Genomic DNA, 23219 nt, shown 5'->3' with positions numbered 1-23219 from the left:
CAGCCCTCCTAGAGGAAAGACTAAATTTGGGTTATATTGGCTTCTTAGTTTTGCTGGAAAAAGGTTTTTAGAAGTGAAAAAATTTTCCTGATGTCTCCCATTCTGCTGATTCCTATCAGGAACCTCTGAATTTGATATCTATTGAATATTTCCTTGTAACACCTTGTAACATCAAATCAGTATTGCAGCTCTCCTGGTTATTAAAAACATCTGCAGAGATGAAGCAAATCATGCCCATGGTCACACTGAGACAGTGGCAGAGGCAGCAGCTGAGCCTGTTTCTTGAGACACTGTGTCCTGTTTATCTTCTTCAGAACACTGAGTGCTGTGTCTGGAAAAGTTTGGGCAAGGTCATCTGTGATTGCTCTGCCTCTCATTTGCTGGATACCATTTCTCCCCTTGAAACATCTTTCCTTTTACCTTGGGCCTGATGTGTTCTTCTGAAGGATACACTCAGCACTGCAAAGCAGTGCTTGGATTTTAAGTTAGAGGATAGAGATGGACCTTGTGGGTTTTTTTGTGTGTCAAATGTGGCAATGGCAAGCACTGCAGTAGTAGTAGACTAGGCACTGCTAGCTCTGTCAGGTCATGTGTGGGTTTGAAGGTTTCCTGCTCTGAAGCTGTCCCTGAAAGGCAGTTTAGCATCCCTTTTTGCAGAATGTCTCCCTTTCTTGGTAAATACCAGTTTCTGTAAGAGTGAGGTACTCCATATTTATACCTCTGGAAATGTGGAGACCTGCTCAGTGTCCTTGCACATCAGCTGTGTGGTTTTCAGCCATCATTTAGGGGCCATGTCATTTACATTGACATGACATTGACAATTATCAGGCAGTCACTGAAACCACCAGTGAATTATCCTAGGATGGCTGTGCCCTTCATGGCATCTGGCTGGTGACGAGTACCAGCCTTGGACTCCCTGGAAACAGAAATGCTGCTGAGCAATGGATCAAATGTCACATGGGGCAGCAGCACCGGATTCTCTGTTCTGCCTGCCTGAGTACCTCAAACTTGTGCTGTAGCAGCCATCTCTAGGATTAGAAGCAGTTTAGTTACTGTTTCTTAGCACTTCTCATGAGACTGCAGCAAGAATACTTGCTGTATACTAAATGAGAGAAGTCTTAACAGACAATCTGTAGTAGTGGCTCTGGATCTCTGTTCTCTGAAGCTGACACTAAACTGGTCACGTGGCAGTGAGAGTTCATCTTCCATCATCAAGCCTTCCTCCCATACTTGAAAGGATAGCAAAACAATGAAGAGCATTATTTTCCATACACTTCTCATTTAACTCCTGATTCTGCCTTAGTTTGCTACCTCTGCATTGCAGTACCTTTTCAGCAGAGGCTGAGTGTGTAACAGCCCAGCTGTCAGCAGTAGATTGTTTATTACTCTGGGGGTAGCACTGATTTTCTGCTGGACTGTGTGCCTGCTAAAGTGAGGCAGCAGTGAGAGGGGAAAAAATGAGACTAAATTCTCTGCTGCTTCTGGGGGCATCCCTACTACTGAAGTCTTGAGGTTGTGAGGTTGCTTGGCTGGCTGCCAGTTGCTCAGCTTGGAAAACTGCTCAGTTATTGCATCATTTTACTATCATCCACTTAAGCTGGGTGTCTGTGAGAGATCTGATCTAAAGCTACCACTCAGACTTGATCTAGCAAGGCTTTTTGGCCTTGGCCTCAGTCTAGTTAGACTGAATTCTAAAATACAGTAGATAATAGGTATTTGGATAGAAACGGCTTCACAGTAAACAAGTAATATGGCAGACACACCATAGGGCTTATGCAACTCTCTCTTCTGTGTTCCTCTCCTTCACAGGATTTCCCCCTCTTCCTGGTGTTGCAGCAACAGATGGTGGCAGCACAATCGCTGCTGTCCTGGAGAGTGCCAGCAAGCTGGCAAACATGGAGGAGAATGATGAAGAGGAGGAGGAGGTTAGTGTTGCCTGGTAGGATGTGTAAAAGTTCAATTGCCATCTCTTATGTCATGCAGATATGAGGCCATTGGATTTCCAGGTAAAGGGTACTGAGCTGAAATACATTTTTAAAAGCCTGAGGAGTACAGGATCTCAGTAGTAATTTCAATTTCCTTTATATAGTAGGAGAGACAGATGAGATGTTATTACAGTCAGTACCACAGAGTCTGAGTGCAGGGTTTGGCTCTTTCATAGCTGTGTTGTTATGTAGATTTTATTTTCAAAGCAAACACTTGAGATCCTCACCAGTCCTTTACATTGTTCTGAAGTACTTAAATCCATACTTTTATCCTACATCCCAGTAGCTTCCCGTGTTTGTTCTTTCCCAGGATGTGCAGCTCTTACTGCTTTTTGTCAGGCTGCACCAGCACTTAGACTTTGGTTTGATTTCTGTCTCTCTCTGGATTTGGTTGCTGATTGGTTGTGCTTTCAACTGGAGTAGCTTTTAATGGAGAGAATTCCTGGATGATATTTTTTCTGCATGCCTCTACTTTTTTAAAAATCACAGCCTTGTTGAACATTCCTTTTATTCCATCTATGGCTTCCAGAGGTCAGCTACCCTGCTGGCCTGGCATGGCTCATAAACTTCTGGAAGTTAAAATTTGCTGTCTGGAATGCAAAGCTCCTCTCAAAAGGGATACCCAAAGGCTGATACAGTGGTAACCTGGTTGTTGATGCTTGAGATGCTGTCCTCAACCCTGGAATAGATTTTGTGCATTTAATATGCATTTCTTTTTGTTTTGTTAGAATGAGCCACTTCCCCAGGCCCCAGTTGCCAAGAAGCCAACTCAGGTTGTGAGGCCAACTCCAGTTCCATCTGCTGCAGCTCAGGAGAGCTCTCCTGAGCACCTGAAAAGAGCTGCATCACCCTCCTCCCTGGACAAGGCAGAGTCAATGGATCATCTCCCTCCAGCTGGTAAGTGCTCCACATGCAAGTCCTTTGCTCTGCTTTGGGGAAGACTTTATCATTTAGGTGTGGGCCTGTGAATGTGTGTCACAGATTTCCTCTGAAAGGAGCCTCAGTATGTGTGTGCTGGAGGGCAGACCCAGACCAGCCATGCAGATTTATTTCACAGAGACAGCATGTATAATTATAAGGCTGATTAGGTATTTTAATTAATTTTGATGTAACAAGTGTATCGATTCATAATGTCTAACTCTGCTCACAGCTGAGCTCTCCATATACCCTCATTAAAGGGGACAGGTTGCCAGTGTGAATTATTCATTGATCCAATGGAGCTCCCTACATCAGTTCTCTGCCTGGTGCTTCACCCAAGGATCTCAGGCTGGCAGTGCAGGCAGGGCTTCATCAATCTCTACTCCTGCCTTGCTGAGGTCACTGAGCAGTTGTGTGTACAAGATTAATTATACAGATAGTAAGGGACAGCCACCACCTCACACTGTGCTTTGGGCACACACTGGCAGTGCTCAGGCTGGAATCCCATCCTCCTTCCCTTCTGCCCTGGGTAGTTCCCTCAGGACGAAGTAGAACTGCCTGGCAGACTGATGCACTAACCTGGTACAATGTAAAGCAGTCTTGTTGGTGTGGTTGTCCTTAATGTTTTGGCAAGGAAAGTAGAGACTCAAGCATTAATAAGAAAGTAAGAGAACAAGGGATTAGAAAGAAGCAGAGGTGATGTATCTGAGTGGGCCTACACGTTGGTTCATCAGGGTTCTTTTCTGACAAATCAGGGGAGAGAAAGGAAATTACTCCAGAGGATGCTCATAATATTTGCTGTTTTGTAGAAGTTAACATGGAGAGCTGAAAGTTTGGATTCAGCTTCTCCCTTGGACCAGTCAGCTGTGCTGGAATCTGTCTCAAGCCTGCAAATTAGGGGCTGTAATAACTCTTGTGACGCTTGTGAGGTTTTTCTGATGAAGGATGCTGTTCCACAAGGAAGCTTGTTTCTGTTTTTAATGCTTGAAAAAGCACCCAAGAAACAGTTGAGTGCAGTAAGGAAATGTCGTGATTTGACATCTGTACTTTCACTGATCTTTTCCTGGCTGTAGACTGAACAGGGTAAACCTGTGTCAGGGGCGTTGGCAGTGTCAGATGAGTGAGTCTTTCTGCACAACTGTTTTTCAGTTAGGGAGCAGCTGGAATTTCTGGAGAACAGGAAGAAGCAATACCTGAAGGCAGCCATCAAAGCAAAGAGGGAAAACAACCTCGAACAGGCGAAGACGTACCTCAGAACAGCCAAGGGCCTTGACCTAAAAATTGAGCAGGCAAAATCTGGCAAAACTGTTGATATTTCCAAGGTTAGTAGGATTGGTAATATTCTGCTTTGTTTCCTATTCTTGGACATCTAAGTGCTTACTTTTCCCTATAAGGGCTCTGAAATGTGGTGTTCTTGTGTTGCAGCTGCCATCACCTCCTACAGATGATGAGGGTGATTTTATCTTTGTGCACCATGAAGATGTCAGGCTGTCTCAGAAAGCAGATGAAGTTTATGCACAGCTTGTAAAATTGCTGAAGGACCAACACGAGGTGACTATTTTATATTTTTTAGAAATGTTTTGGAGTTTCTTTTGTACATTTCTCTGGGGTTTATTAATATTATAATCCCGTAATTGTTCCAGTGGGGTATTTTTTTGTCTTTTAAAATACTTACGATATTGGGTGTTCTAAAATGGAGAATTTTCAGAGTTGGATTCTATGCTAATTAAAGCCATAGGCTGTGCTTGAAGGCTTGTGACTAGCAAGTTATCACTCTTAAATATGAGCACTCAAGTTTGGAAATAATACCTGAATATTAAGACTAGGCCTAAGGTGAACATCATATCTACAAATCAGGTGATTCAAAAGTAATAGGGAGAGCAGCTCAAACAGATGCTGTGCTTTGGACTTGAGGAATGGGGTGGTGAAATGTTCTTGAGTGACTCAGGAAAATGCCTGGTTTTTCTTAAATTAGGTTGTCATCAACCTCAGAACTGTACCAGTCATGAATCTGTGTGTGAGGATCACTGAGTGAATCTGTTTGGTTTTGTTTGTGTTGACAGAGGTGTTTGCAGTACTCCAAGCAATTCATGCACCTGGGAAATGTAGCAGAAACAACTCGGTAAGAGCCAGTGCTGCTTTCAATCATCCCCCAAAGTGGGTGTTACAGGTTTGAGTCTGCCCCACCCCCTAAAGGTGTTGGGGTTTGAGTTGGTAATTTATCCTTGTGTGAAAGGGTTGGGACTGTGATTCCTGCATCCCCACATTGCTCTCAGCTCTGGCTGAGGGTCACGTTGTGTTCTGCTTGATTTCTGGGTTTTTTGCTGATTTTTTTTTGCCTTTTTCTGTAGATTTGAGAAACTGGCACAAAGTTGTAAAAAGGATATGGAGATCCTACAGCTTGCACGAGCACAAGGAATGGATCCTCCAAGCCATCACTTTGAGGAAAGAACCTTTAAAATGATAAGGTGTGGAAAATCAAAAGTATTTCTCAGTCAGGCTGGAATGAATTTCCTGGTCTTTTGCCCTTGTTTAAGGAATTCTGGGCTTCAGCAGACTTAGGTGGCATCCAGGATTAGGCTCAGCATTTCTGAAAGGATACTCTCAACAACTTAAATACAAAGAAGTTGTTCTCGAACTTCTCTAGCTGATTCTTTGTTTTTAAAATGCCTCCAGCTTCCCCTCTTATATTCTGTTTCTTCAGCCATTCCTCCTTCCTCTGTGTTTTTCCCTCAGTCCTGTTGCCTCCTGGGCTTTGTTCCTGGCCACAGAGATATTTTTAGCTCTGTTTGTGCTCTTCCCTTGCTCTGCTGTATTTTGTGGAGATGATCTCTGTAGGAGTGCACTGTTGAAAGAGCTCTGACAAATAGCCATGGCATCCTGGGCTGGCCACGGATCAGCTGATGGTGGGATGAATGTGCTTTTTTGTCTTTCTCTTTTCACAGGATATTTTCTGATCTCAACAGCACAGAAATGCACCTTCTTATTGTCAGGGGGATGAACCTACCAGCCCCACCAGGTGTGTACTCTAAAGGCATGTGGGCTTTTTCCTCTGAGTAGGTGAGGACAGTAAAGGAGAACTAAATTTCTCTATCTTGAAGGCCACTTTAGGAGCCAGCATTTCTCTCGTTAAAACAAAGTAACCACGTTTTAGGCTCATTCCCTCCCAAAAACTTTAAACAGTATTTTTTTAAATGCAGACAGGTGAATAAAGAGAATCTGGGTTCCATCTGGACAGAGAGAAGAACTTTACATTTTCCTGGGTTCACTCATAACTGGGCCATAGTTGAGGTTTCATTTTTATCTCCTATTTTGTTCAAAGTGCCTGCTGTGAGTTGCACCACTTTGGTGTATTTTGGCCCTTCAATAGACAGGATTTGCTCCAGCCATTGTTACTGCTTTTAGCCCCTTGTTCCTGGGAGCTTGTAAACCATCTATTTAAACATCTAAGACTGTCTTAGGACTAGCAACCAAAAAAAAAAACCCAGGTGTTTTCCCTTGGATGCCAACTTTCCATGGATTTTGTTTTGATGGATGGGTTTTTTAGTTGTCTAGAGGCAGATCATGAGTGCTACTGTAAAACAGTTGGGTGCTCTTGAGAATCCTGCTCAACATGACAGATGCAATGACAATGTCTGTACTGGCTGTTTGGATTGGCTGGTTGTTGTCTCACCCAGGTGTGTCACCAAGAGATTTGGATGCGTTTGTGAAGTTTGAATTTCAGTACCCCAGTGCGGTGAGTGTGTCGTGGCTCTTCTGCCCCTCAGTCTGTCTCCCCTGCATGAGATTGTGAAAGCTCCAAGGAAAGGGTGAACACTCCTAGACATCCTGCCTGGATCTGCTTTTAAAGCAGATTTCTTTTTCTCAGAAGCAGAGCTGCTGAGCGTGTTGGCCGCAGGTTTGAGCTTGCACCTTTCTCTGGATGCTCCCCACACCTTACCCTTGCAGGGTGGTGTCTGCAGATTCTCTATCAGCAGCACTCTCAGTGCTAAGCCATGCCCACCTCTCCCCAATGAAGGCACACTCAGGCTCTTTCCAATGTTGGCAAAACATGTCAAAGTTCATTTCTTTCAGGGGTGACAACACCCCCAGCACCAGGGCACACAAAGTTGTTGCCAAGGGCCACCTTAGATGTGATCTCCCTAAGTCCTCTTCCCCTAAAAACCAAGCTTTTAAAGGCATTGCATTTGAGCCTCTCTTAAAATTGTAGAAATTGATTGAAAGGGTTAATCTTTCTATCAAATAAATGGTGATTTAATTAGGAAATATATCTATGTCTGGAGATAGGACTTGGGCCATGCAAGTTTCTGACCCTTACTAATTAGCACTTGTGTGTATGTGCATGTATCTATGTGTATGTATATAAAAATATGTATACACATATGTATTGCTTCTTTCCTTGGAATTCCCCAGTGTCATCCTGTTCCTCTCACCTTTAAAAGCAGTCTCTGGTCTGAAAAATACTCAAACCTGAGAGCTAGAAAGGCTTCTGAGGAGGGTCTGACTGGTCTCTTACTGTCCATAGAAATCCTGGGGCTTTGCTGCTCTCTGTAAGGCAAAACCAGACCTTGCTCTTGCAGGACTAGTGCTTAGCCCTGGGAGAGTGCAGAGCCTAGGTTTCTACCTCCCAATAAATTTTGCAGTAATTCCACTAAAATTAATTCAGTTACCTGTGGGAAATTGGTGATGGTCAGACCAGGTTTGTGTTAGGTTTGAGTGACTCGAGGCCTTAATGAAGGAGTAATAACACAATTAGGGTGGCTGAAACCAGAACTGGTCTGTATGAATAATTTTCTAGGAAATGAATAAGAATCAGCATAGTTCCTTTTAATCTATTTTGCATTGTTTAAAGAAGAACCAGATCTTTACTCCTTAGCCAACAGTCAAATAAATATGCCACCTTTCTCCTTTACAGCTGAAATCAGTTTTGCAAAGTAGCTGCAATAATTAGGCCACATTGTCCTTGTTCATTCCCTAGAGATTTAGTTTGTACTCTGCTTTAGGTTAAAAGTTAATTCATTTTGGTGGCAGATTGATTGTCAGGGAAAATAATAGTAGGGCAATTCCCTGAATGATTTGTGATGAATTCCTTGTGTAGCTCATTATTGCAGCTAATGCAGGAGGAGCAGAATGACTGTGTCATGGAAGGTGCACAGTTTGTCATGGAGTTTAACAGCCCCAGTCAGTAACTTACGATGATTGGATTGAATTGACTGTGACTATGTAGCTTATCTATGGCTCTCATATTTAATGTAGTGTTTTGGCTCATTCTTTCTGCAGTATTATCCTTGTTACCACAGTGCAATCCAAGTATTTTAGTCTTGAATATACCATGACTCTTCTTATTTAGATAACCTCTAAAACCTTATGTTTCTGGTATAGGCATAAAATAGAGCTGGCAATAAAAATGGTCACTAATCTGTTTTCAAACAATACCTGACAGATTTGTGTGATGTCTCTTTTTTTTTTTTATAGGAACAACCTCAAAAGAGTAAAACACCTGTAATTAACAATAATAATTGTCCAGGTGAGTCCTTTTTTTCCAGAACAGCAGGGAAAATGTTGCACCTTGGGAATCCCTGGACAGTACAGGCTGGTGTCACACTATGAATCAGACCAGAGATCCTCCACTGCCTTTTTTCTTCTTTCTTATGAAAGGGTTTGTTGGGGGTGAAGTCCAACTGCATTGGCAATTTCTTCCCCCTCATCCCAATATTAGTGGTAGCTATTATGTCATTAATTAAACCAGTATTAATTATATGATCCAAAACACCCCTTCCCAGTCATTCCAGCCTAACTCTGCTTTTTCTTTAATATTTTGTATCTTTTTTCTTAGCCACAAACACTGTTTACTTGCTGGAAGACCTAAACTCTCTAGTTTTAGCTCTCCAGTACCTTGCTGTCAGCTCAGTGGCTTGGTTTTCCTGCAGTTTGGGTTCTGTCCCTGTAAGGCGAGGGTGACATGAGCTGTGGCACAGGGACACACCCTGGGCCTGACCGAAAAACCCTCCTGAGGAGGATTCCTGTGGGCCAAACCAAGATAAAAGAGCTCTGAGCAGGTGCATGGAGTGGAGCCCTGCACACCATTTGACTCACAGCTTCTTCCCCTGTCCTGTACCTCACTTGCAGAGTACAACCAGCTGTTCAAGCTGAACATCAACCGCAACCACCGAGGCTTCCGGCGCGCAATCCGCTCCAAAGGAATCAAATTTGAAGTGTACCACAAAGGGTGAGTCCACAGTTTGCTCCTCTGCTAACAGCTCAAAAGAGTGTTGGAGCTGAAGTTTATGAAGCACAATCTCTAAGCCAGCACTGGAGAGTTGTCTGGTACTCGTGTCTGAGAGCTTTCAAAATGTGCCTGAGCTCTGCAGCTTCCCCCGTGGGGGTGAAGAAAGGCACAAATTCAGTGAAGTTGATTCAGATCAGGTGAGGATCTTTTAGTGTGCTAAAAGGAGTTGGTGGGACTGAGAAAGCAGTGGTTTTCTTCAAATTGTTTTGATTCTTACCCAGTTTGGTTTTGGTCATCAGGACTAGAAAATTTAAATATTCGGTGGAATAACTGTGTAGAATAATGAAATGGCAGCAAAATATGAAGAGCAGGAAAGCAGTTGACAGGTGATGGCAGAACTAGAGTTACTGTACTAGAGTTTTTGTATTTCTAAAACTTCATTGTACTGGAGTTTTTGTACTTGTAAAACTACAGAAACTGGAGTTCTTGTACTTCCATTCATTGGGTCTTGCAGTACTTCTGAGCACTGCTGGAGCTGCCTTGAGAGAAATAGACTCCCCTCATCTCAGAGAGCAGGACCACCAGATGAATGTTAACAATGTTCAGGGCATCATCCTCAGTCCAGGCTCATAACTGAGTTATTCAGAATAGGAGTGGCCAGTGTTCCCTCATCCCTGGCTTGGTTGTGATCCAGGACTGTGATGGGATGCCACATAACCTGGGTTTTGTCTGGTGCTCTTTGTCCTGTTCCTTGTTGCTATTACTGGGCCATGCAGAAATTGTCCATAGGTTTTCTGAGAGGGTTTTGAAGTTGCAGATGTTTCAGTTTGTGACCTGAAGTCCCACTGCTTTATTCCAGATCATCCATTGGCATCTCTGTTGAAGCAAAAGTTGATTTTATTTTTTTTCGGTCAATCCTGACTGCTCTGTGTTCAAGATCCCCCCTCTTTTGCAGAGCTGTGAAGTGTTTACATTTATTTTAAATGGGCTTTTTATCACCTTTTCCCAGCGTGGGAGAAAGGAGAGGATGAAGTGATCCAGGCTCTTTTCTTAAGACTGTCTGCTCCTTGTCCTTTCTAAGACTACAAATGAATAATACTTTCAGCAATGCTTTGCTGGGTGTTGTAGCTTTGGGGTCTCTGATAGCTCCTTGACCATCTCCCAAGAATAATTTTTGCTCAGTGAGCAAAGGAGACTTGTTTCAGGTCATATGTATTAAACTTCAGTTTAACAACACTTTCAAGTAAAAACTCAGCAATGTATTTTTCCAAAGGAGAAGTCTCTTCTTGAGCCTCTCCTAAAAGCTTCTGAAGATGAAAGGGAATTTCCCCAGAGCTGTTTCTGAAGCCATAGCCTAGAGCAAGTTCTCAGTCTTCACAGCAGCCCCCTGGAACTGAGCAGGGATGAATCAGTCTTTGTTTCTTGAGTTATAAAATGGAAACATGCTTTAAAAAATGCAGCAAGAATTGCTGATTCTCTGAAGTTTATGAGCAAAGTGCCCCACATGCTGCAGTACAATTACATAACCCTTCATTTTAAGGTCCTTGTGAAGGAAATACTCCAACATGTGAGCTAAGAAACTCTGAACTTTCCTAAATGACTCTGAGTCTGCTATGCCCTCACTGACTGAGAGTCTCCTGTTGCCACCAGTGGTGTGATCATGAGGCTCCATGAACAATCTCTGAGTTTCCACTGCATATGCCAAGTCTTACTTAATAGTATCCCTTAATGATAGTAGGAAGAAGAAAGGTGGATGTTTTGGGGTTGTGGGGGATGGGTTTTTTATGTTTGTTGGTCTGGTTGCTTGTTTTGTTCTGAAATAGTGGGTAAAAGGGGAAATCTGAAATCTTGGAAAATTTCCAAGAAAACACAAGCAGGTGTGGCCAAATTATCTTTTTTAACTCCAGACTCTCTAGTGTTTAGTTGTTTATCAAACCTTTTGGAGACTGGTTCAGGGAGATGCTTGGATGCAGGCAAAGAAATGCTGTGTTTGAGCTGAACACTCCTGTGGAATTAGGGTGGTTTAGTCTTGGCTGTTGCCTTTTGGAGGAGTTTTTCTGGGTAAGAGCTGAAACACCTGGCTCTGTTCAGGTAAAGATTGACTTACTGCTGATTAAACTGCTCCAACACAAATGACTACAGCAAGAAGTTGTTTGTTTTCTTCACAGGATAAAAATGCTTCTGTGTTTAATTCCAGCAGACTGGAAAACCTAAAATTATAGTTTTTGACTGTTAAAACTACCAGTATGTAGGTGAATCCAAACAATAGCTGAAATGTTCTTATTTACTGAAATTGTTTTGATTTATCAAGACAAAACAGAATGATTCATGTGATGTTTTCCTAAAAGTAGTTTGCCAAAAGCAACAGGTGCCTGTGAAATGTTTGTTTTGCTGGGAGGTGCAGCTTCCTTGGGAATTCCTTCAGCCTGTTCTGTTAAACAGCCCCAAGCAGAGGGTGGCCCTGTCCTGGCCACTGGGCCTCCTTCCCTGTCACCCTGGGCAGGGACAGAAGCTGCTGCCACTCCAAGTGCTGATTTAGTTGGCTCTTTTTCTTCACTGCTGTCCTCATCTTTACCTTGATTGCAAAAGAATAATTAGCAAATGAGTACTTTCTTATCTTGTTCCTTGTCATCTGGTTTTTAAGGGTTTGCCTGTGGCCCTGTGGTGTGCAGGGCTCCAGGAGCATGTCCTGACCAGCCCTGGCTGGATGTGGGGATGGAGCAAACAGTGATGACCTCGGGCTTGTTTTCTCTTTAATGTCCTGACAGTCTTTATTCCTTCACTTCTTTGGCACAGATCCTTTTTCAGAAGTGACAAACACGTGGGGACAGCACACTTGAAGCTGGACAAGCTGGAATCAGAATGTGAAGTTAGAGAGATCATAGAGGTACAATTTTGGGATGAGGTGTGTTCTTCTGCTCAGTTTCAACCCAAAGGGGAAATGAGTATCTGGACCACATAAATGTGTGACTGCAGTAGAGTTTTGTATTAGGTGAATTTGATAACCTGCCTGGGTTGTGGGGCACCTGCTCTGCTGAGCTCCAGTCCAAGGAAGTGCTTGGCTGTGACACTCCCAGCACTGCAGTCACCTGCAGGGATCTCTGCCACACTTGGGCCACAGGCAAATGCAGTCACAGTTGCCTGAGGCTCTGTGGTTTAACATTATAATCCCTATTTGTCCTAACTCCTCTTCTTTTTGTGGTTATTTCAGATTTTTGATGGCAGAAAGCCCACTGGAGGGAAACTGGAGGTAAAAGTGAGACTCAGGGAGCCCCTCAGTGGTCAAGATCTTCAAACAGTTACAGAAAATTGGCTGGTCCTTGAACGTTAGTTCTGTCTGAGGTATGAGCACTGTGGCCAGAGGTGGTCTGGGCAGGGCTAGAGATAAATTCTGTTTGAACAATGTCTTTTGTTGGCATTGACCTAATTACACTGCTCTGGCTTCAGTAGCATTCCTCTTTATATTTGTGGTGGGGAGTTGACATCATTTCATAAATGAGGTTACAGAATCTCTGATTAGTCTGTATCTCAAAGATGCTGTTTCACAATAATTTGAAATACAGTAACAGCTGCTGCTGTCACCTTTACTAAGAATATTATTTAGAAAATAAGTGATAAGTATCCATCTTCCTTTGCTTGATCTCCTGAAGCCCCTGTGCTTCCTCTTCCTTAGCATATGATTTCACTTTACATTTCTAAATGGCAGTTAAGCAAATTTTCATCAGCTTTGGCATGACATCACCAGTTTGGAAGCAAAGCTGTGGCAAATGGTGTCAGACTGTAGAGACTGAGGTCTCACTTCAATGCAGGAGTCACCGTTTGGGTGTCAAAGGGCCTGTTTTAGTGGTTTCCTCCCAGCCAAGGAGTCAGGAGGTCCTGTGAGCTCCAGTCAGGCTGAGGGACACGTTTGGTGACCATACCTGAAATAACAACTTGGCCTCGTGCCCAAGCACTTTCCATCACTGCAGCTTAATAGTTTTGCTCCATCGATTTTCCTTGTTGACCATCCAGAACCTTGGTGTCAGCATTTTCCATATAATGTCTCCTTGAACTGTGAACATCTGTTCTGTACTGCAGCAAGGAATTCTGATGGGTTTGTTTGTGTTGTTTTCCCCAGATCCGTGGGAATGTTGGAAGTCGTGGGCTGAGCGAAGGCAGGAAGATGCTGCTAAGCTGCAAGCACCAAAGATGTTAAAGGAATGCACTACTGAACCTAATGTCTATTTTGATAACAGCCATAGTGCTTATTAATAACTGCAAGGCAAACAGGAGGCTCTGGGAATGCGCTGCTGCAGGGCTTGGGGCCGCTCTACCCCAACCAGACAGAATTGCCTTAATGTGGGACTACTGCTGTAGCACCAGGATGAATGTTACATTAACTATGCAGAGCGCTGTGGGAAAGGTTTAGCCCTTTAAGAATTCCCTGAGGCAGTGCCAGAGCTTTGTGGTTAAGTCACAGGTAAGACTTCAGCAGAATTGCTGTGTGAGCAGCCGGCGTGGTTCAGTGAACAGTCTGCTACTGCTGTGTCTGTCCTCTCCTGTCCAGGCCTGTTTGGGTTGGGGTCTTTTTGTTTCCTAAATCAGAGGAGAGCTCTCAGGCAGCAGTTCAGGGGTGCCAGTCCCTGCTCTGTGCACACCCTTGGCACATGAGGCTCCCAGGGCTGTCCCTTTCTGCAGGAAAGGCTGGTGTTCACAGCCCTGTTTTTGTCCTGGCTCCCAGCTGTGTGCCGTGCTTGCTGCACTGCTTGTCCGGCGCAGGAGGGTACTGTGCCTTCATCCTTTATGGTGTTGGGGTTTTAATTTAAAAAAGAAGAAAGTACACTCGACTCTGCTGCTTCCCAAATGTTCCTCATATTTTTACAAAAACGGGCTTTTACAATTCTTCCAGGTGATGGGGGAAATAGTCTCATTTTGTCCTTTAAGAAAACTGGATCGTGACTTATTTTCAGGAATGCTTTTTGATCAGCAGCATACAAGAAAGGGTACTAAATCTGTTTGTGTTTTTAAATCTCTGTGAGCTAACAGAAACCAGGGATCTCCAAGGGGAGGATGTGCCTGTGCCAGGGATGGGCAGGTTGGGAGACAGAACAGAGTCCAGACAGGTCAGCAGCTCTGCCTCTGTCTTCCTGAGCAGATGAAGACAATACAGTGTTTAGTTTTTAATTTCAATAAATTTAATATACAAAACTACATGTTGAAAATAAAAATATAATATGCAGTTTTTTGCAGTGTTAACTAACTGAATTTTAAAAGTACAATTTTTTTCTAAACAAGTACTCATTTCTTAACAACATGGTAATTAAGGTCATTTCAAAGGCTATGGTTGAAGCAGACATGTCAGTCACCAGTTGATAGTGTTTTGCACAAACGAAATCCAAACCTAAAAGACTTCTGGGGCAAAGGAAGAGAAGATAAACATTTTTCACCTCTTTTACTGCATTATTAAGCGTAACAATGCAACTAAAGTAACTGGAAAGCTGCTGCTGTGGCAAAGCTGGAGTGCAGGCTCCAGGAGGAAGATTATTTCCAAGTTTCTGGAATGCTCTTCCAGCTGTGGAACTGTGCCTACACTGTGTGGTGCCGAGCTGTGTCCCAGAGTGTGCAGAACCAGGGTGCAGAGGGGATCAAGTGGCCTCAGCCCAGCTGGGCTGCACAGCACCTCGGCAGGAGCAGGGGCTGGGTCACAGCTCCTGCTTTGGCCAGCAGGAACCACTAAATGAGCTCTGCTAAATTGAGTCACCCACTCTCTCCCAAATGCCAGAGGTAAGGCTTCACTTGGCTCTGACACCCTTTGAAGTGTGGTAGTGTGCTCCCTCTTGCTGGCCAGCTTTTGTTGGTGGAGTTGGCCCCAGTTCCCTGGCCTGTCTTTTCCAAGGGCTGGGTGGTGCCAGCTGTGATTTGGAACGTTGCATTTTTCAGACTTTTGTTTTTTGAAAAGCAGCAGCCATTTATTCCCAAGTGCACTCTGTGCAGACACTGCTGCCTTTCCATAAAATATATCACTCTGTGCAGGTACCTTTCCCTTGCCCAGCCAATGGTGTTGATTTGTTTGAAAACCAGAGCCTGGCACTTCTCTTTCTCTTTGCAAGGCCACTGGTGTTACTGTGTCACAGCTTCCCCCAGAATGGACGGCAACAGGGAGTGTATGACACCACAAATGGTCAGCATTAATTAGCACCTCTCTTCCCAAATTAATTAATTCTAGACAGGAGGAGAAACTTTCACCCCTCTTCCTGGGAGGGACTCAAAAGAGCTGCTTTGCATGACTGGCTAAACAAACCAAACCCCTTCTCCTGCTTACAGCTCTTGCCACTGGTTAGCAGCTTTCCATGGAGACAGTAAGAACATGGAACCACATTTCCTCTGGCTGATGCTCAATTCCAGCTTCTTAATGCCCTGGCAGACAGGAGCAGCTGCTCTCCCTACCAAAGCCCTCTCAGGTGAGACCAAGAGCACTGGGCCGAGTGCACATGTTCAGAACTGACCACAAAGCCTTTTTCAGCAGAACATGCAGGAACAGCCACTCTACACTGGTACCACAGGTAAGCTTGGACGTGGGGCTGCAATATGAAGTACAAGCTGCCTTGGGTTACGTGACACTGGCGTTACACTACAGCAAACAGCAGGGAGGGGACACAGCTGCCCTGGCTGGGACTCGCCTCTCAAAAGCAGGACCTACTGGGGACAAGGAACAAGATGGAACTGCACTTTGGGGCTGGTCTTTCCTCTGCTTCAGACAGATTTGTAAACAAGGTACAGAATAGCAGAGTTGCTGTAGGAGATCACAGAAACCTGCCCAAAGTGACAGACTTTTGTGGTAAATAGAGGAGAAAAGGAAACTAGCCTATTACACACACACAACTGCAGAGAGATGTCTGTCCTGCTCCTCTGCATGCACAGACAAACAGGGTTATGGCTAGGGAATCTTTCCCTATATCTCAAGGGCTTCTCCAGACTTATTTCAACCAATAATCTGGTCAAAACAATGTAAACGTTACTTTTTAATGTCTATAGAATAACCACAAATGGCATTAGGATGAGGTCAGAATGGAGGTCTTGATTGTTTCTTACATGTCCATCTACAGACAGTACAAGGTTGGAATTTCACTTTTTATTTACGCCCCAGTGATCTTTGCACCCTTTGAGCATTTAGAGTACATGACTGTAAGTCTTTAAACATGAGCATTTTTCTAAACAATAACAGAAGTGGATTAGCTGCAAGGATAGCATAGCCATGTTGTAGTATAGAAGCTGCCCTGATCCTCTGGTTGTTGACAATGCATAGAAGATTTAGAATTATGGAACAACTGTCCCACCCCCCTCCCCCCCTTCCCCAATAGTGTTAACAAAAGCTTAATTTTCCAGTTTTAAAGTGCAAATGATTCAGATACAACTGCTGCTGGAACAGGTCTGAACAGAAAATGAAGTCCTCTTATGAGATGTTTTCCAGAATATAAAAGATGAGCTCCATTATGACTGGCCCCTCACTCAACTGACAGGCCCCTCCATGAATCACTGGCACTAAGGCACTGTCCAGGTCATTCATGTATTGAGAGGGCAGTGGCTGTCCATTGCTCCCAGCTTGATAACCAACCTAAAAAATACAAAGAGTGGGTTTTAAGAACAGGACACGAGGCTGTGAGTCAGGGGGCAGGAAGGGAGGAGGAGCTGTGGCATCTCCCAGGAAGTCAGGAACTTGAGAACTGGATCGAGCAGGCTCTAAAGCAGCTTTTCCATTTGTCTTTGTGCTTCTTTGTGTTCCCAGTGGCTGCCTGAGCAAAAGGAAGCTTTTTCTCCTGTTTTCTCAGAGCAGCTCCTTGGGCTGAGCAGGATGTACTTGCTAGCAAAAAGGCCAATTAAGAGTCTTTCTCTCAGCACAGAGCAGGTGCTGCTTGTGCCATGTGGGGGTCAAGCCTGTGTTAGTTCAGGCTGGGCCTTGGATCTAACAGATGTCCCAAAACACCAAACAACAGCCAGCACCACCTGATGAGCACCTGATACTGCTTCAGAACTCTCCTGGTTTGAGTGGTGTATTCCCATTCTGGGGAATGAACAAGAGAACAATCCCCCAGTTAAATTATTGAAAACTTACCTGATCTGAGTCCAGTGTAACACGCAGACCCAGCTTAGTCATTCCATCTTCCTTCAGCAGTTTCAGATGAGGACACAGAGCCAGACAGAAAGCTTTTGCCACATTCTCAGTCAGTCTGCTGTGATCAGCTGGGTCACTCAGACCATTGTGTTGCTCATCATTTTCTAGGAAAAACACCTGAAGGGAAGAGTCAAGACATAACACTTGGCTTTTCTAGAAAATTTGGGTTGGATTTAAAATTTAAAATTTTACAAATGAAGACTTAAGAAGTAACTGTTCAGGGAAGCCCAGCAAAAACCCTAAAGACAAGTCACCTTAGGGAGGAAAAAATAAAACTTCAGAAGAAAGATTTAAGTTTAAATCATCCTCTGAAACCTCTTAGATCTGCTCAAAAGCCTTGCTATGGAAATTCACTATGTATTACACATGGTTTTAATAAAAACCTGCTTTTAAAAAGATGTTAAATTCAGAAAAATTACACTTTTAATACAAACCCAAAGATCTCTGCTATTTTTGTCACTGAACTTCTTTCTGTTGAGCCAAAGTGAGCTGGGAAAAAAGGGCACATGGGGGCTAAGCTGCAGAGTAAGGAACCTGGTTCCTCCTCAGCAGGCGGTGAAACACTTAAAGAAATATTTTGACACCAGCATTTGTGTGCTGGCAGAGTCACAGGCAACAGCAGCCATGCAAGCAGTTTCTGTGTGATTTATGCCACAACACTTTAACATGCAACATTTTAGAGAAAGCGGCTCGAAATAACATTTCTGAAAAACAATTTATATTAAGATTTGTCTCCATGTAGAAAGGCAGTTTTTAACACAAAGGCAAATGAAACCAACTCTTCTGTGTGTAAGGCAGCCAGTGCTGTTGTGGTTCCCCCATGCTGAACACCCTGATGTGAGGCGCGGGCTGTGGCCCTGTCAGGGGCAGGATGTTTTATCCCGCAGGATGGCACCCTGTGCAGGCAGGACAGGCACCACAGCCTCGTGGGGAAGCATGTCCTGCTTCCCTGTGCTGACTGGGGAGCAGCTGGCCCAGCCCTGGCTGAGTGCAGGGCTGAGGGACCCACCTCTGTCCAGCGGATGACCTTCCCGTTGGCCTTGTACTCGGAGCCGTGGAATATCTTCACACTGGTTATGGATTCCATGGATTTGCCATCAATAGGGCTCACAACGCTGCAAAAGGGAGGGAGGAGGGTGAGCCCTGACTCAGCACAAGACCTGAGCTGGACAGAGCCCTCTGCAGAAGAGAAGGGCCTTGGAGTCATGGGCAGTTCCTGAAAGGGGCCACATGCACACTGCAGGTGCAGAAGGACCTTCCTGAAGGTTTCCAACAAGGCTTTGCAGCAGAGCTGAGATCCTGTAAGGTTCTGACAGAGTAACAAGGTGTTTCATACAGCTTGGATTTTTGCTCATTTGTAAACTCAGTGTAGGCCATCAATACCTGAAACACAACTTAGCCAGCCCAGGACTAGACTGCAGAACCCAAGATTGACCTGGAGAACCTGAAACTACAGAAATATCCTTCTTTCTAGGTGCTGAGTCCTGAAATATGGAATTCATCACAACAGCAGTTTACTGCCATAAGTACTTCAGCTGCCAAATCCACCTTCCTTTTGGCTTCAGTATCAAGTGTCCAAAGATACTGTTGATGTTCAGCAATTTGGTTTCCAGCTCTACTTAATGCAAACTAAGCACCAACAGTGCAAAGTGACCACAATGTGCAGGGTTCAGCATGGAGAGTTGGAGACAGATTAGTGGTTTCCAATAACTGGATATTGGCAATGCCAAAAAAAATCCATAGCATTGCCAATATTCTAAATTGATGCCCCAAAGCTCTAGTATCTCAATTCCATTTTCATTACAATTAATTGCATCTTATCACTCAAAATAGAAGTGCAGACTTTTAATTCCTATTGATTGGAAGACTCACATGCCTTACAAGATCAATTAAATATTTTAACAGGCACCAATGTCAAGTGCTCCTCTACTTACCCCTTATTAAAGTTTTTATCATCTTCTACCCACTGAATGTGAACGTGTTCCTGAGGGTCTTCAGCATCTACTTTGCCACAGGTGATGGTGAAGTCTTTCATCTCTCTCAGGGCCTGTCTCAAAGAGTCCATGTTCTCAGCAGTTATCTGGACCATCACTCCATCTGGGGAACCAAGAGATCCTCATTAGTCAAGATAAGCCATGCCAAATGGAGCCTATACAGAAAAAAACAAACACTTTTCATCTGTTTGCAACAGAGGTTAAATGTTCATTTTATGCATCATGGGCAGCAGTGCTCCATAAACCCACTTCTGAACAGTCACCTTCCTAAACTGCAAACCTGCTGAGTGCTGATGAGGGAAAACACAACAGTAGGAGAAGGGCAGCTCCCAGGTGAAGTCAGCTGTAGTAAAGTCCCCATGAGTTTGCCTCACAACCTGACACCTGCTCCAGGCCACCCTCAGAAACCCCCATGACACTGCTCCACTGAGCCATCGCCTCTGCTGGCTCTGGAAGCAGCACTCCAGCAGTGACAGTGGTTGAGAAGTCAGTGCTAGCCTGACAGTGGCAAAAGATACAGAATTTGGATTCACAGAATTAAGGTTGAAAAGACTTCCAGGATCATCCAGTCCAGCCATTAACCCAGCACCACTTTGGCTCAATCTCAGTTATGGCAAAAATAGCAGGAGTGAAACACTTCTCCATGTACAGACTCAGTCCCCCTGTGCCTCTGTCTTACCCTAACCACCAATTAGACACAGGAAAGGGCACAATGACCTGCAAGATGGCAGGGGCTGCCGAGGGACCCCACCCATGGCCACACAGAGCAGAGGCTCTGCTGGTTGGTGGATTACACATTCTGTATTTTTTAGGCTCACAATTTCCTCATTCAACCCAAACCAGGGAATCGATCCCAGGCTCCCAAGCCAAGTATTTCATATCTTACCCTCATTTTCTTGAGACCTGTATTGCAGCATCTGCACAAATTCCTCCTTGTTAAAGGGAACTGGGTGGTTTTTGCTTAGAAATAGGATAAAGCTGAAGTGGCAGCAAGACTCCAAGGCCCAAGGCATGTGAGCAGAGAGAGCCCTTTTAGCTGCAGAGCTGAGCTGGGCAAAGAGAGAAGTGTGCTTTAAGCAAGCAGTTCAGTTCTTACCTTCCACTATACTGGATTTGGCAAGGTAGCCTGAAGAGGATTTTAAAGCTCCACTGAACACAAAGAAGCTGGCACCAGTCACTGCAACAACAACAACAACAGGAGAGATTTAGTGAGGCTTTTGTCAAAGCAATGCCTTACCCAAGAATCAGATATCAGCTCTATCAGCCAGAGGTGATTACCTTGAATCAGGACTAATGCTGCTTGGAATTATGGTGCCTGTATTGCACATCACAAGCTTGGATACACAAATCACCCAGTTATTTTCTAAACTGGACAACAGTTTTTGCCTAAGTTAATGCTTGTACTTTATCACTCTCCCTCTCCATGCCCTACACACCTCAGAGTTTCAGAATTACTAATTTTGGGCAACCAAGACTTCTAAAGGTCCCCACACAGGTGGCAGATTGTGAGTGAGCTGTTTATGGATCACACTAACACCAACCCACCAGCAAGGCCACAGCTCAAAGCCACTTGACTTAAAGGAAAATTATCTTCAGTGACTACTAAGCATCATGAAATTCCTGCTGGAAATCCCTCATTGTCACATAGGTGAAGTTAACAGAAGTCAGACAAGACCATCAGTCCCAGGTGACATTCCATGCCAGTACACCTGCTGGAGTCACCAGTGATAATTGCAAACCTCCAAATTAGCCTCTGTCTTGTTCTCACTTGGAGATTGTATAAATGTCTTTGCCAGAAATGTCCCTAAACACACAACATTTAAATTCTCAGCACACAGCTGCTGCAGCCCTTCAGCCTAGTGTAACAAAAATATACCCTGGAAATTAGATGGTCTAATTAATTTGAAAATGAGAAGTTGCATTATCACAATGCTGCTGTGGTTGGTTATTCCTATTTAACTTTCTGTCCTACTGAATCTAGTCTTTCTTTCACATAGTGTAGGTCAAGCACAGGCAACCTCACCTGCACATCCCATAATGCCAAAGCCAGCTCTCATTTTTAACGGAGCAGTGTTGCCTAAGCCAGTTCCAGCACAAAGCTGCCCAGTCAGGGATGCCAGTGGTCAGACTGATTTTCTCTAACAAAAACTGGGTGAAACCCAGCTGTAGGCAATCCACAAAGCTGGGGCAGGCACAGAGGGGCCAAGCAGGCGTGCAGAGCAGCAGAGCCAGGGCTCCCCTCACCTTTCCTGGGCTGGTTGTGGATGCTGATGGCCTGTGTCTGGTAGTTGCCGTCGTCGTTCTGCACGCACACCAGGTGTGAGTCTGCCTTCTCGTTGAAACACGCCCCCCCTGCCAGCACGTGCTCGTTGGATTTGTTCATGGCTTTCATCATCTGCAAACACAAAGCTGCAGCATTTCCACCCAGCTCATCAAGCACTTCCAGAAATAGGTGGTTCTTGGAGCAGTTTCATCAGAAGCTTCTCAAGCTCTCATATTCCCTGTCAGGTTTTAGCACTCAGAGCCATAAACTGCTTCTGAGAACAGGGTTCAGGTCTTTTACTGCCTGGGTACTTTAAAGTGCCATCTTGTGTGCAATTAAGATAAGTGGTACAAGGGATAGCTGAGCTACAGAAATTGCAAAAGCTGTTATCTCTACCTGGTTTTAAAAATACACGGGAGAAAAAAAACATGAGAAAAACCCTGGGAGGAAATACTTGGCTTGCTTGCACAACTACAGTTGTCAATGACATAAATCATAAATGCCCCTCCACAGTTCAGTGCCACGTGGGCTCTCAGACTGGGGCCATTTCATCCTGTTCTGCCACAACCAGACACCAAAACTTCAGTGCCTCTATGCTTCACCTGCATGAACTGGTGAAACTGGGATCAATGTTCCCAATTTAAGACATACATATGAATTTTCTTTCTCTGCAAAGGAGGCCTTCAGAAAGCATCAGAAAAGTTTGTGACACATTTGCCCTTCTGCTGACTATCATCTAACACACACTGAGTAAGATGCCTCAACAAAACACCCTTGTAGATTTTATAGTTTCTTTTCTCCACTATTCCTCTCCATGGAGGCTCAGACTTGGTGATTTTTGATACAAAGGAAAACTGAGGGAGTCGCCCAACTCTGGAATTTGTTTCAAACAGGAAAATGACATGTTTGCTTAAAATAAAAAAAGTCAAATTAAATGACACAAATCCCCCCGCAGTGAAAACCCAGAAAAATACTGAATTATTTGACATCTCCTAACAGCACTCACACTCCCACCTCTGCTTCCTGGAGCTCATAAGCATGCAGGCTACACACAGCACATTTGTCTCTCTCAGTCCAACGTAAAACCTTAATTACAGTGTCAGGAACATTAACTGATGCTCGCTATTGACAAATGTGCACAGGTGTAATGTTTGGGGAGGAAACTTAATTAAGATTTTGCATCAGACAACAGTGTCTTTCATTATCCAGTTGATCATGCCATGCTCCAGAAACTGGATTTTAGCTCCAGAACAGCCACGTTTGTGGAGCCCAGAGGTTGCCTTCAGCACAACAAGAAACAACTGGATGGAGCAACTGTGCTTCCTTAGAAGGCAACTGATTAAGGAATTACAGTCACCTTTGCTGAGGGATTAAACAGACAACTAGGACCCTCTAAGCTTTAGAAAATTTACATAATTTTGAAAACAAAAATATGTATTTAATGAAAAACTATATATGAATGTGTAATTTGTTAATTACAGGCTGAATTTTCCCCATTTAATACACGCATGAGATTTCAAATTAGTTTTTCACTTTTTAGATATTGAAAATATCAGAGTAACGGTCCTTTCTAATTAAATAAAAGCAAAGGGCTTATTATTTAATTCATCTTGAGACTGGCTCAGTTGGTTAGAGGAGGGTGATGGTAACACCAAGGTCATGGTTTGATCCCTGTATG

The 23219-nt window shown here is 44.1% G+C and overlaps 2 protein-coding genes across 3 annotated transcripts in view; one reads left to right on the top strand and one right to left on the bottom strand.

Moving 5' to 3' along the window:
* CC2D1B (coiled-coil and C2 domain containing 1B) overlaps positions 1-14350 on the top strand; it is a 28227-nt gene extending 13877 nt beyond the window's left edge. Inside the window, exons 13-25 of one of the 2 annotated variants that reach the window (XM_064428867.1) lie at positions 1810-1926; positions 2712-2882; positions 4053-4225; positions 4329-4454; positions 4967-5025; positions 5255-5371; positions 5849-5922; positions 6581-6639; positions 8379-8430; positions 9033-9132; positions 11929-12019; positions 12344-12474; positions 13250-14350. In XM_064428867.1, the coding sequence (XP_064284937.1) occupies positions 1810-1926; positions 2712-2882; positions 4053-4225; positions 4329-4454; positions 4967-5025; positions 5255-5371; positions 5849-5922; positions 6581-6639; positions 8379-8430; positions 9033-9132; positions 11929-12019; positions 12344-12463 (1259 nt within the window). In that variant the 3' untranslated portion in view covers positions 12464-12474; positions 13250-14350. Of the gene's footprint in view, positions 1-1809; positions 1927-2711; positions 2883-4052; positions 4226-4328; positions 4455-4966; positions 5026-5254; positions 5372-5848; positions 5923-6580; positions 6640-8378; positions 8431-9032; positions 9136-11928; positions 12020-12343; positions 12475-13249 lie in introns of those variants that run through there. The other variant, XM_064428868.1, reaches the window with a different exon arrangement.
* The window catches only part of ZFYVE9 (zinc finger FYVE-type containing 9), a 55862-nt gene continuing 46926 nt past the window's right edge, over positions 14284-23219 (bottom strand). Inside the window, exons 14-19 of the mRNA XM_064428866.1 lie at positions 21523-21673; positions 20375-20455; positions 19219-19381; positions 18294-18399; positions 17225-17401; positions 14284-16726 (exon numbers count right to left, since the gene is read on the bottom strand). Of these exons, the coding sequence (XP_064284936.1) occupies positions 16565-16726; positions 17225-17401; positions 18294-18399; positions 19219-19381; positions 20375-20455; positions 21523-21673 (840 nt within the window). The 3' untranslated portion in view covers positions 14284-16564. The remainder of the gene's footprint in view (positions 16727-17224; positions 17402-18293; positions 18400-19218; positions 19382-20374; positions 20456-21522; positions 21674-23219) is intronic.

Source organism: Passer domesticus, chromosome 7 (genome assembly GCF_036417665.1).
Source record: "Passer domesticus isolate bPasDom1 chromosome 7, bPasDom1.hap1, whole genome shotgun sequence".
Classification (NCBI taxonomy): Eukaryota; Metazoa; Chordata; class Aves; order Passeriformes; family Passeridae; genus Passer; species Passer domesticus.
This window is presented reverse-complemented; position numbering and strand designations above follow the sequence as displayed.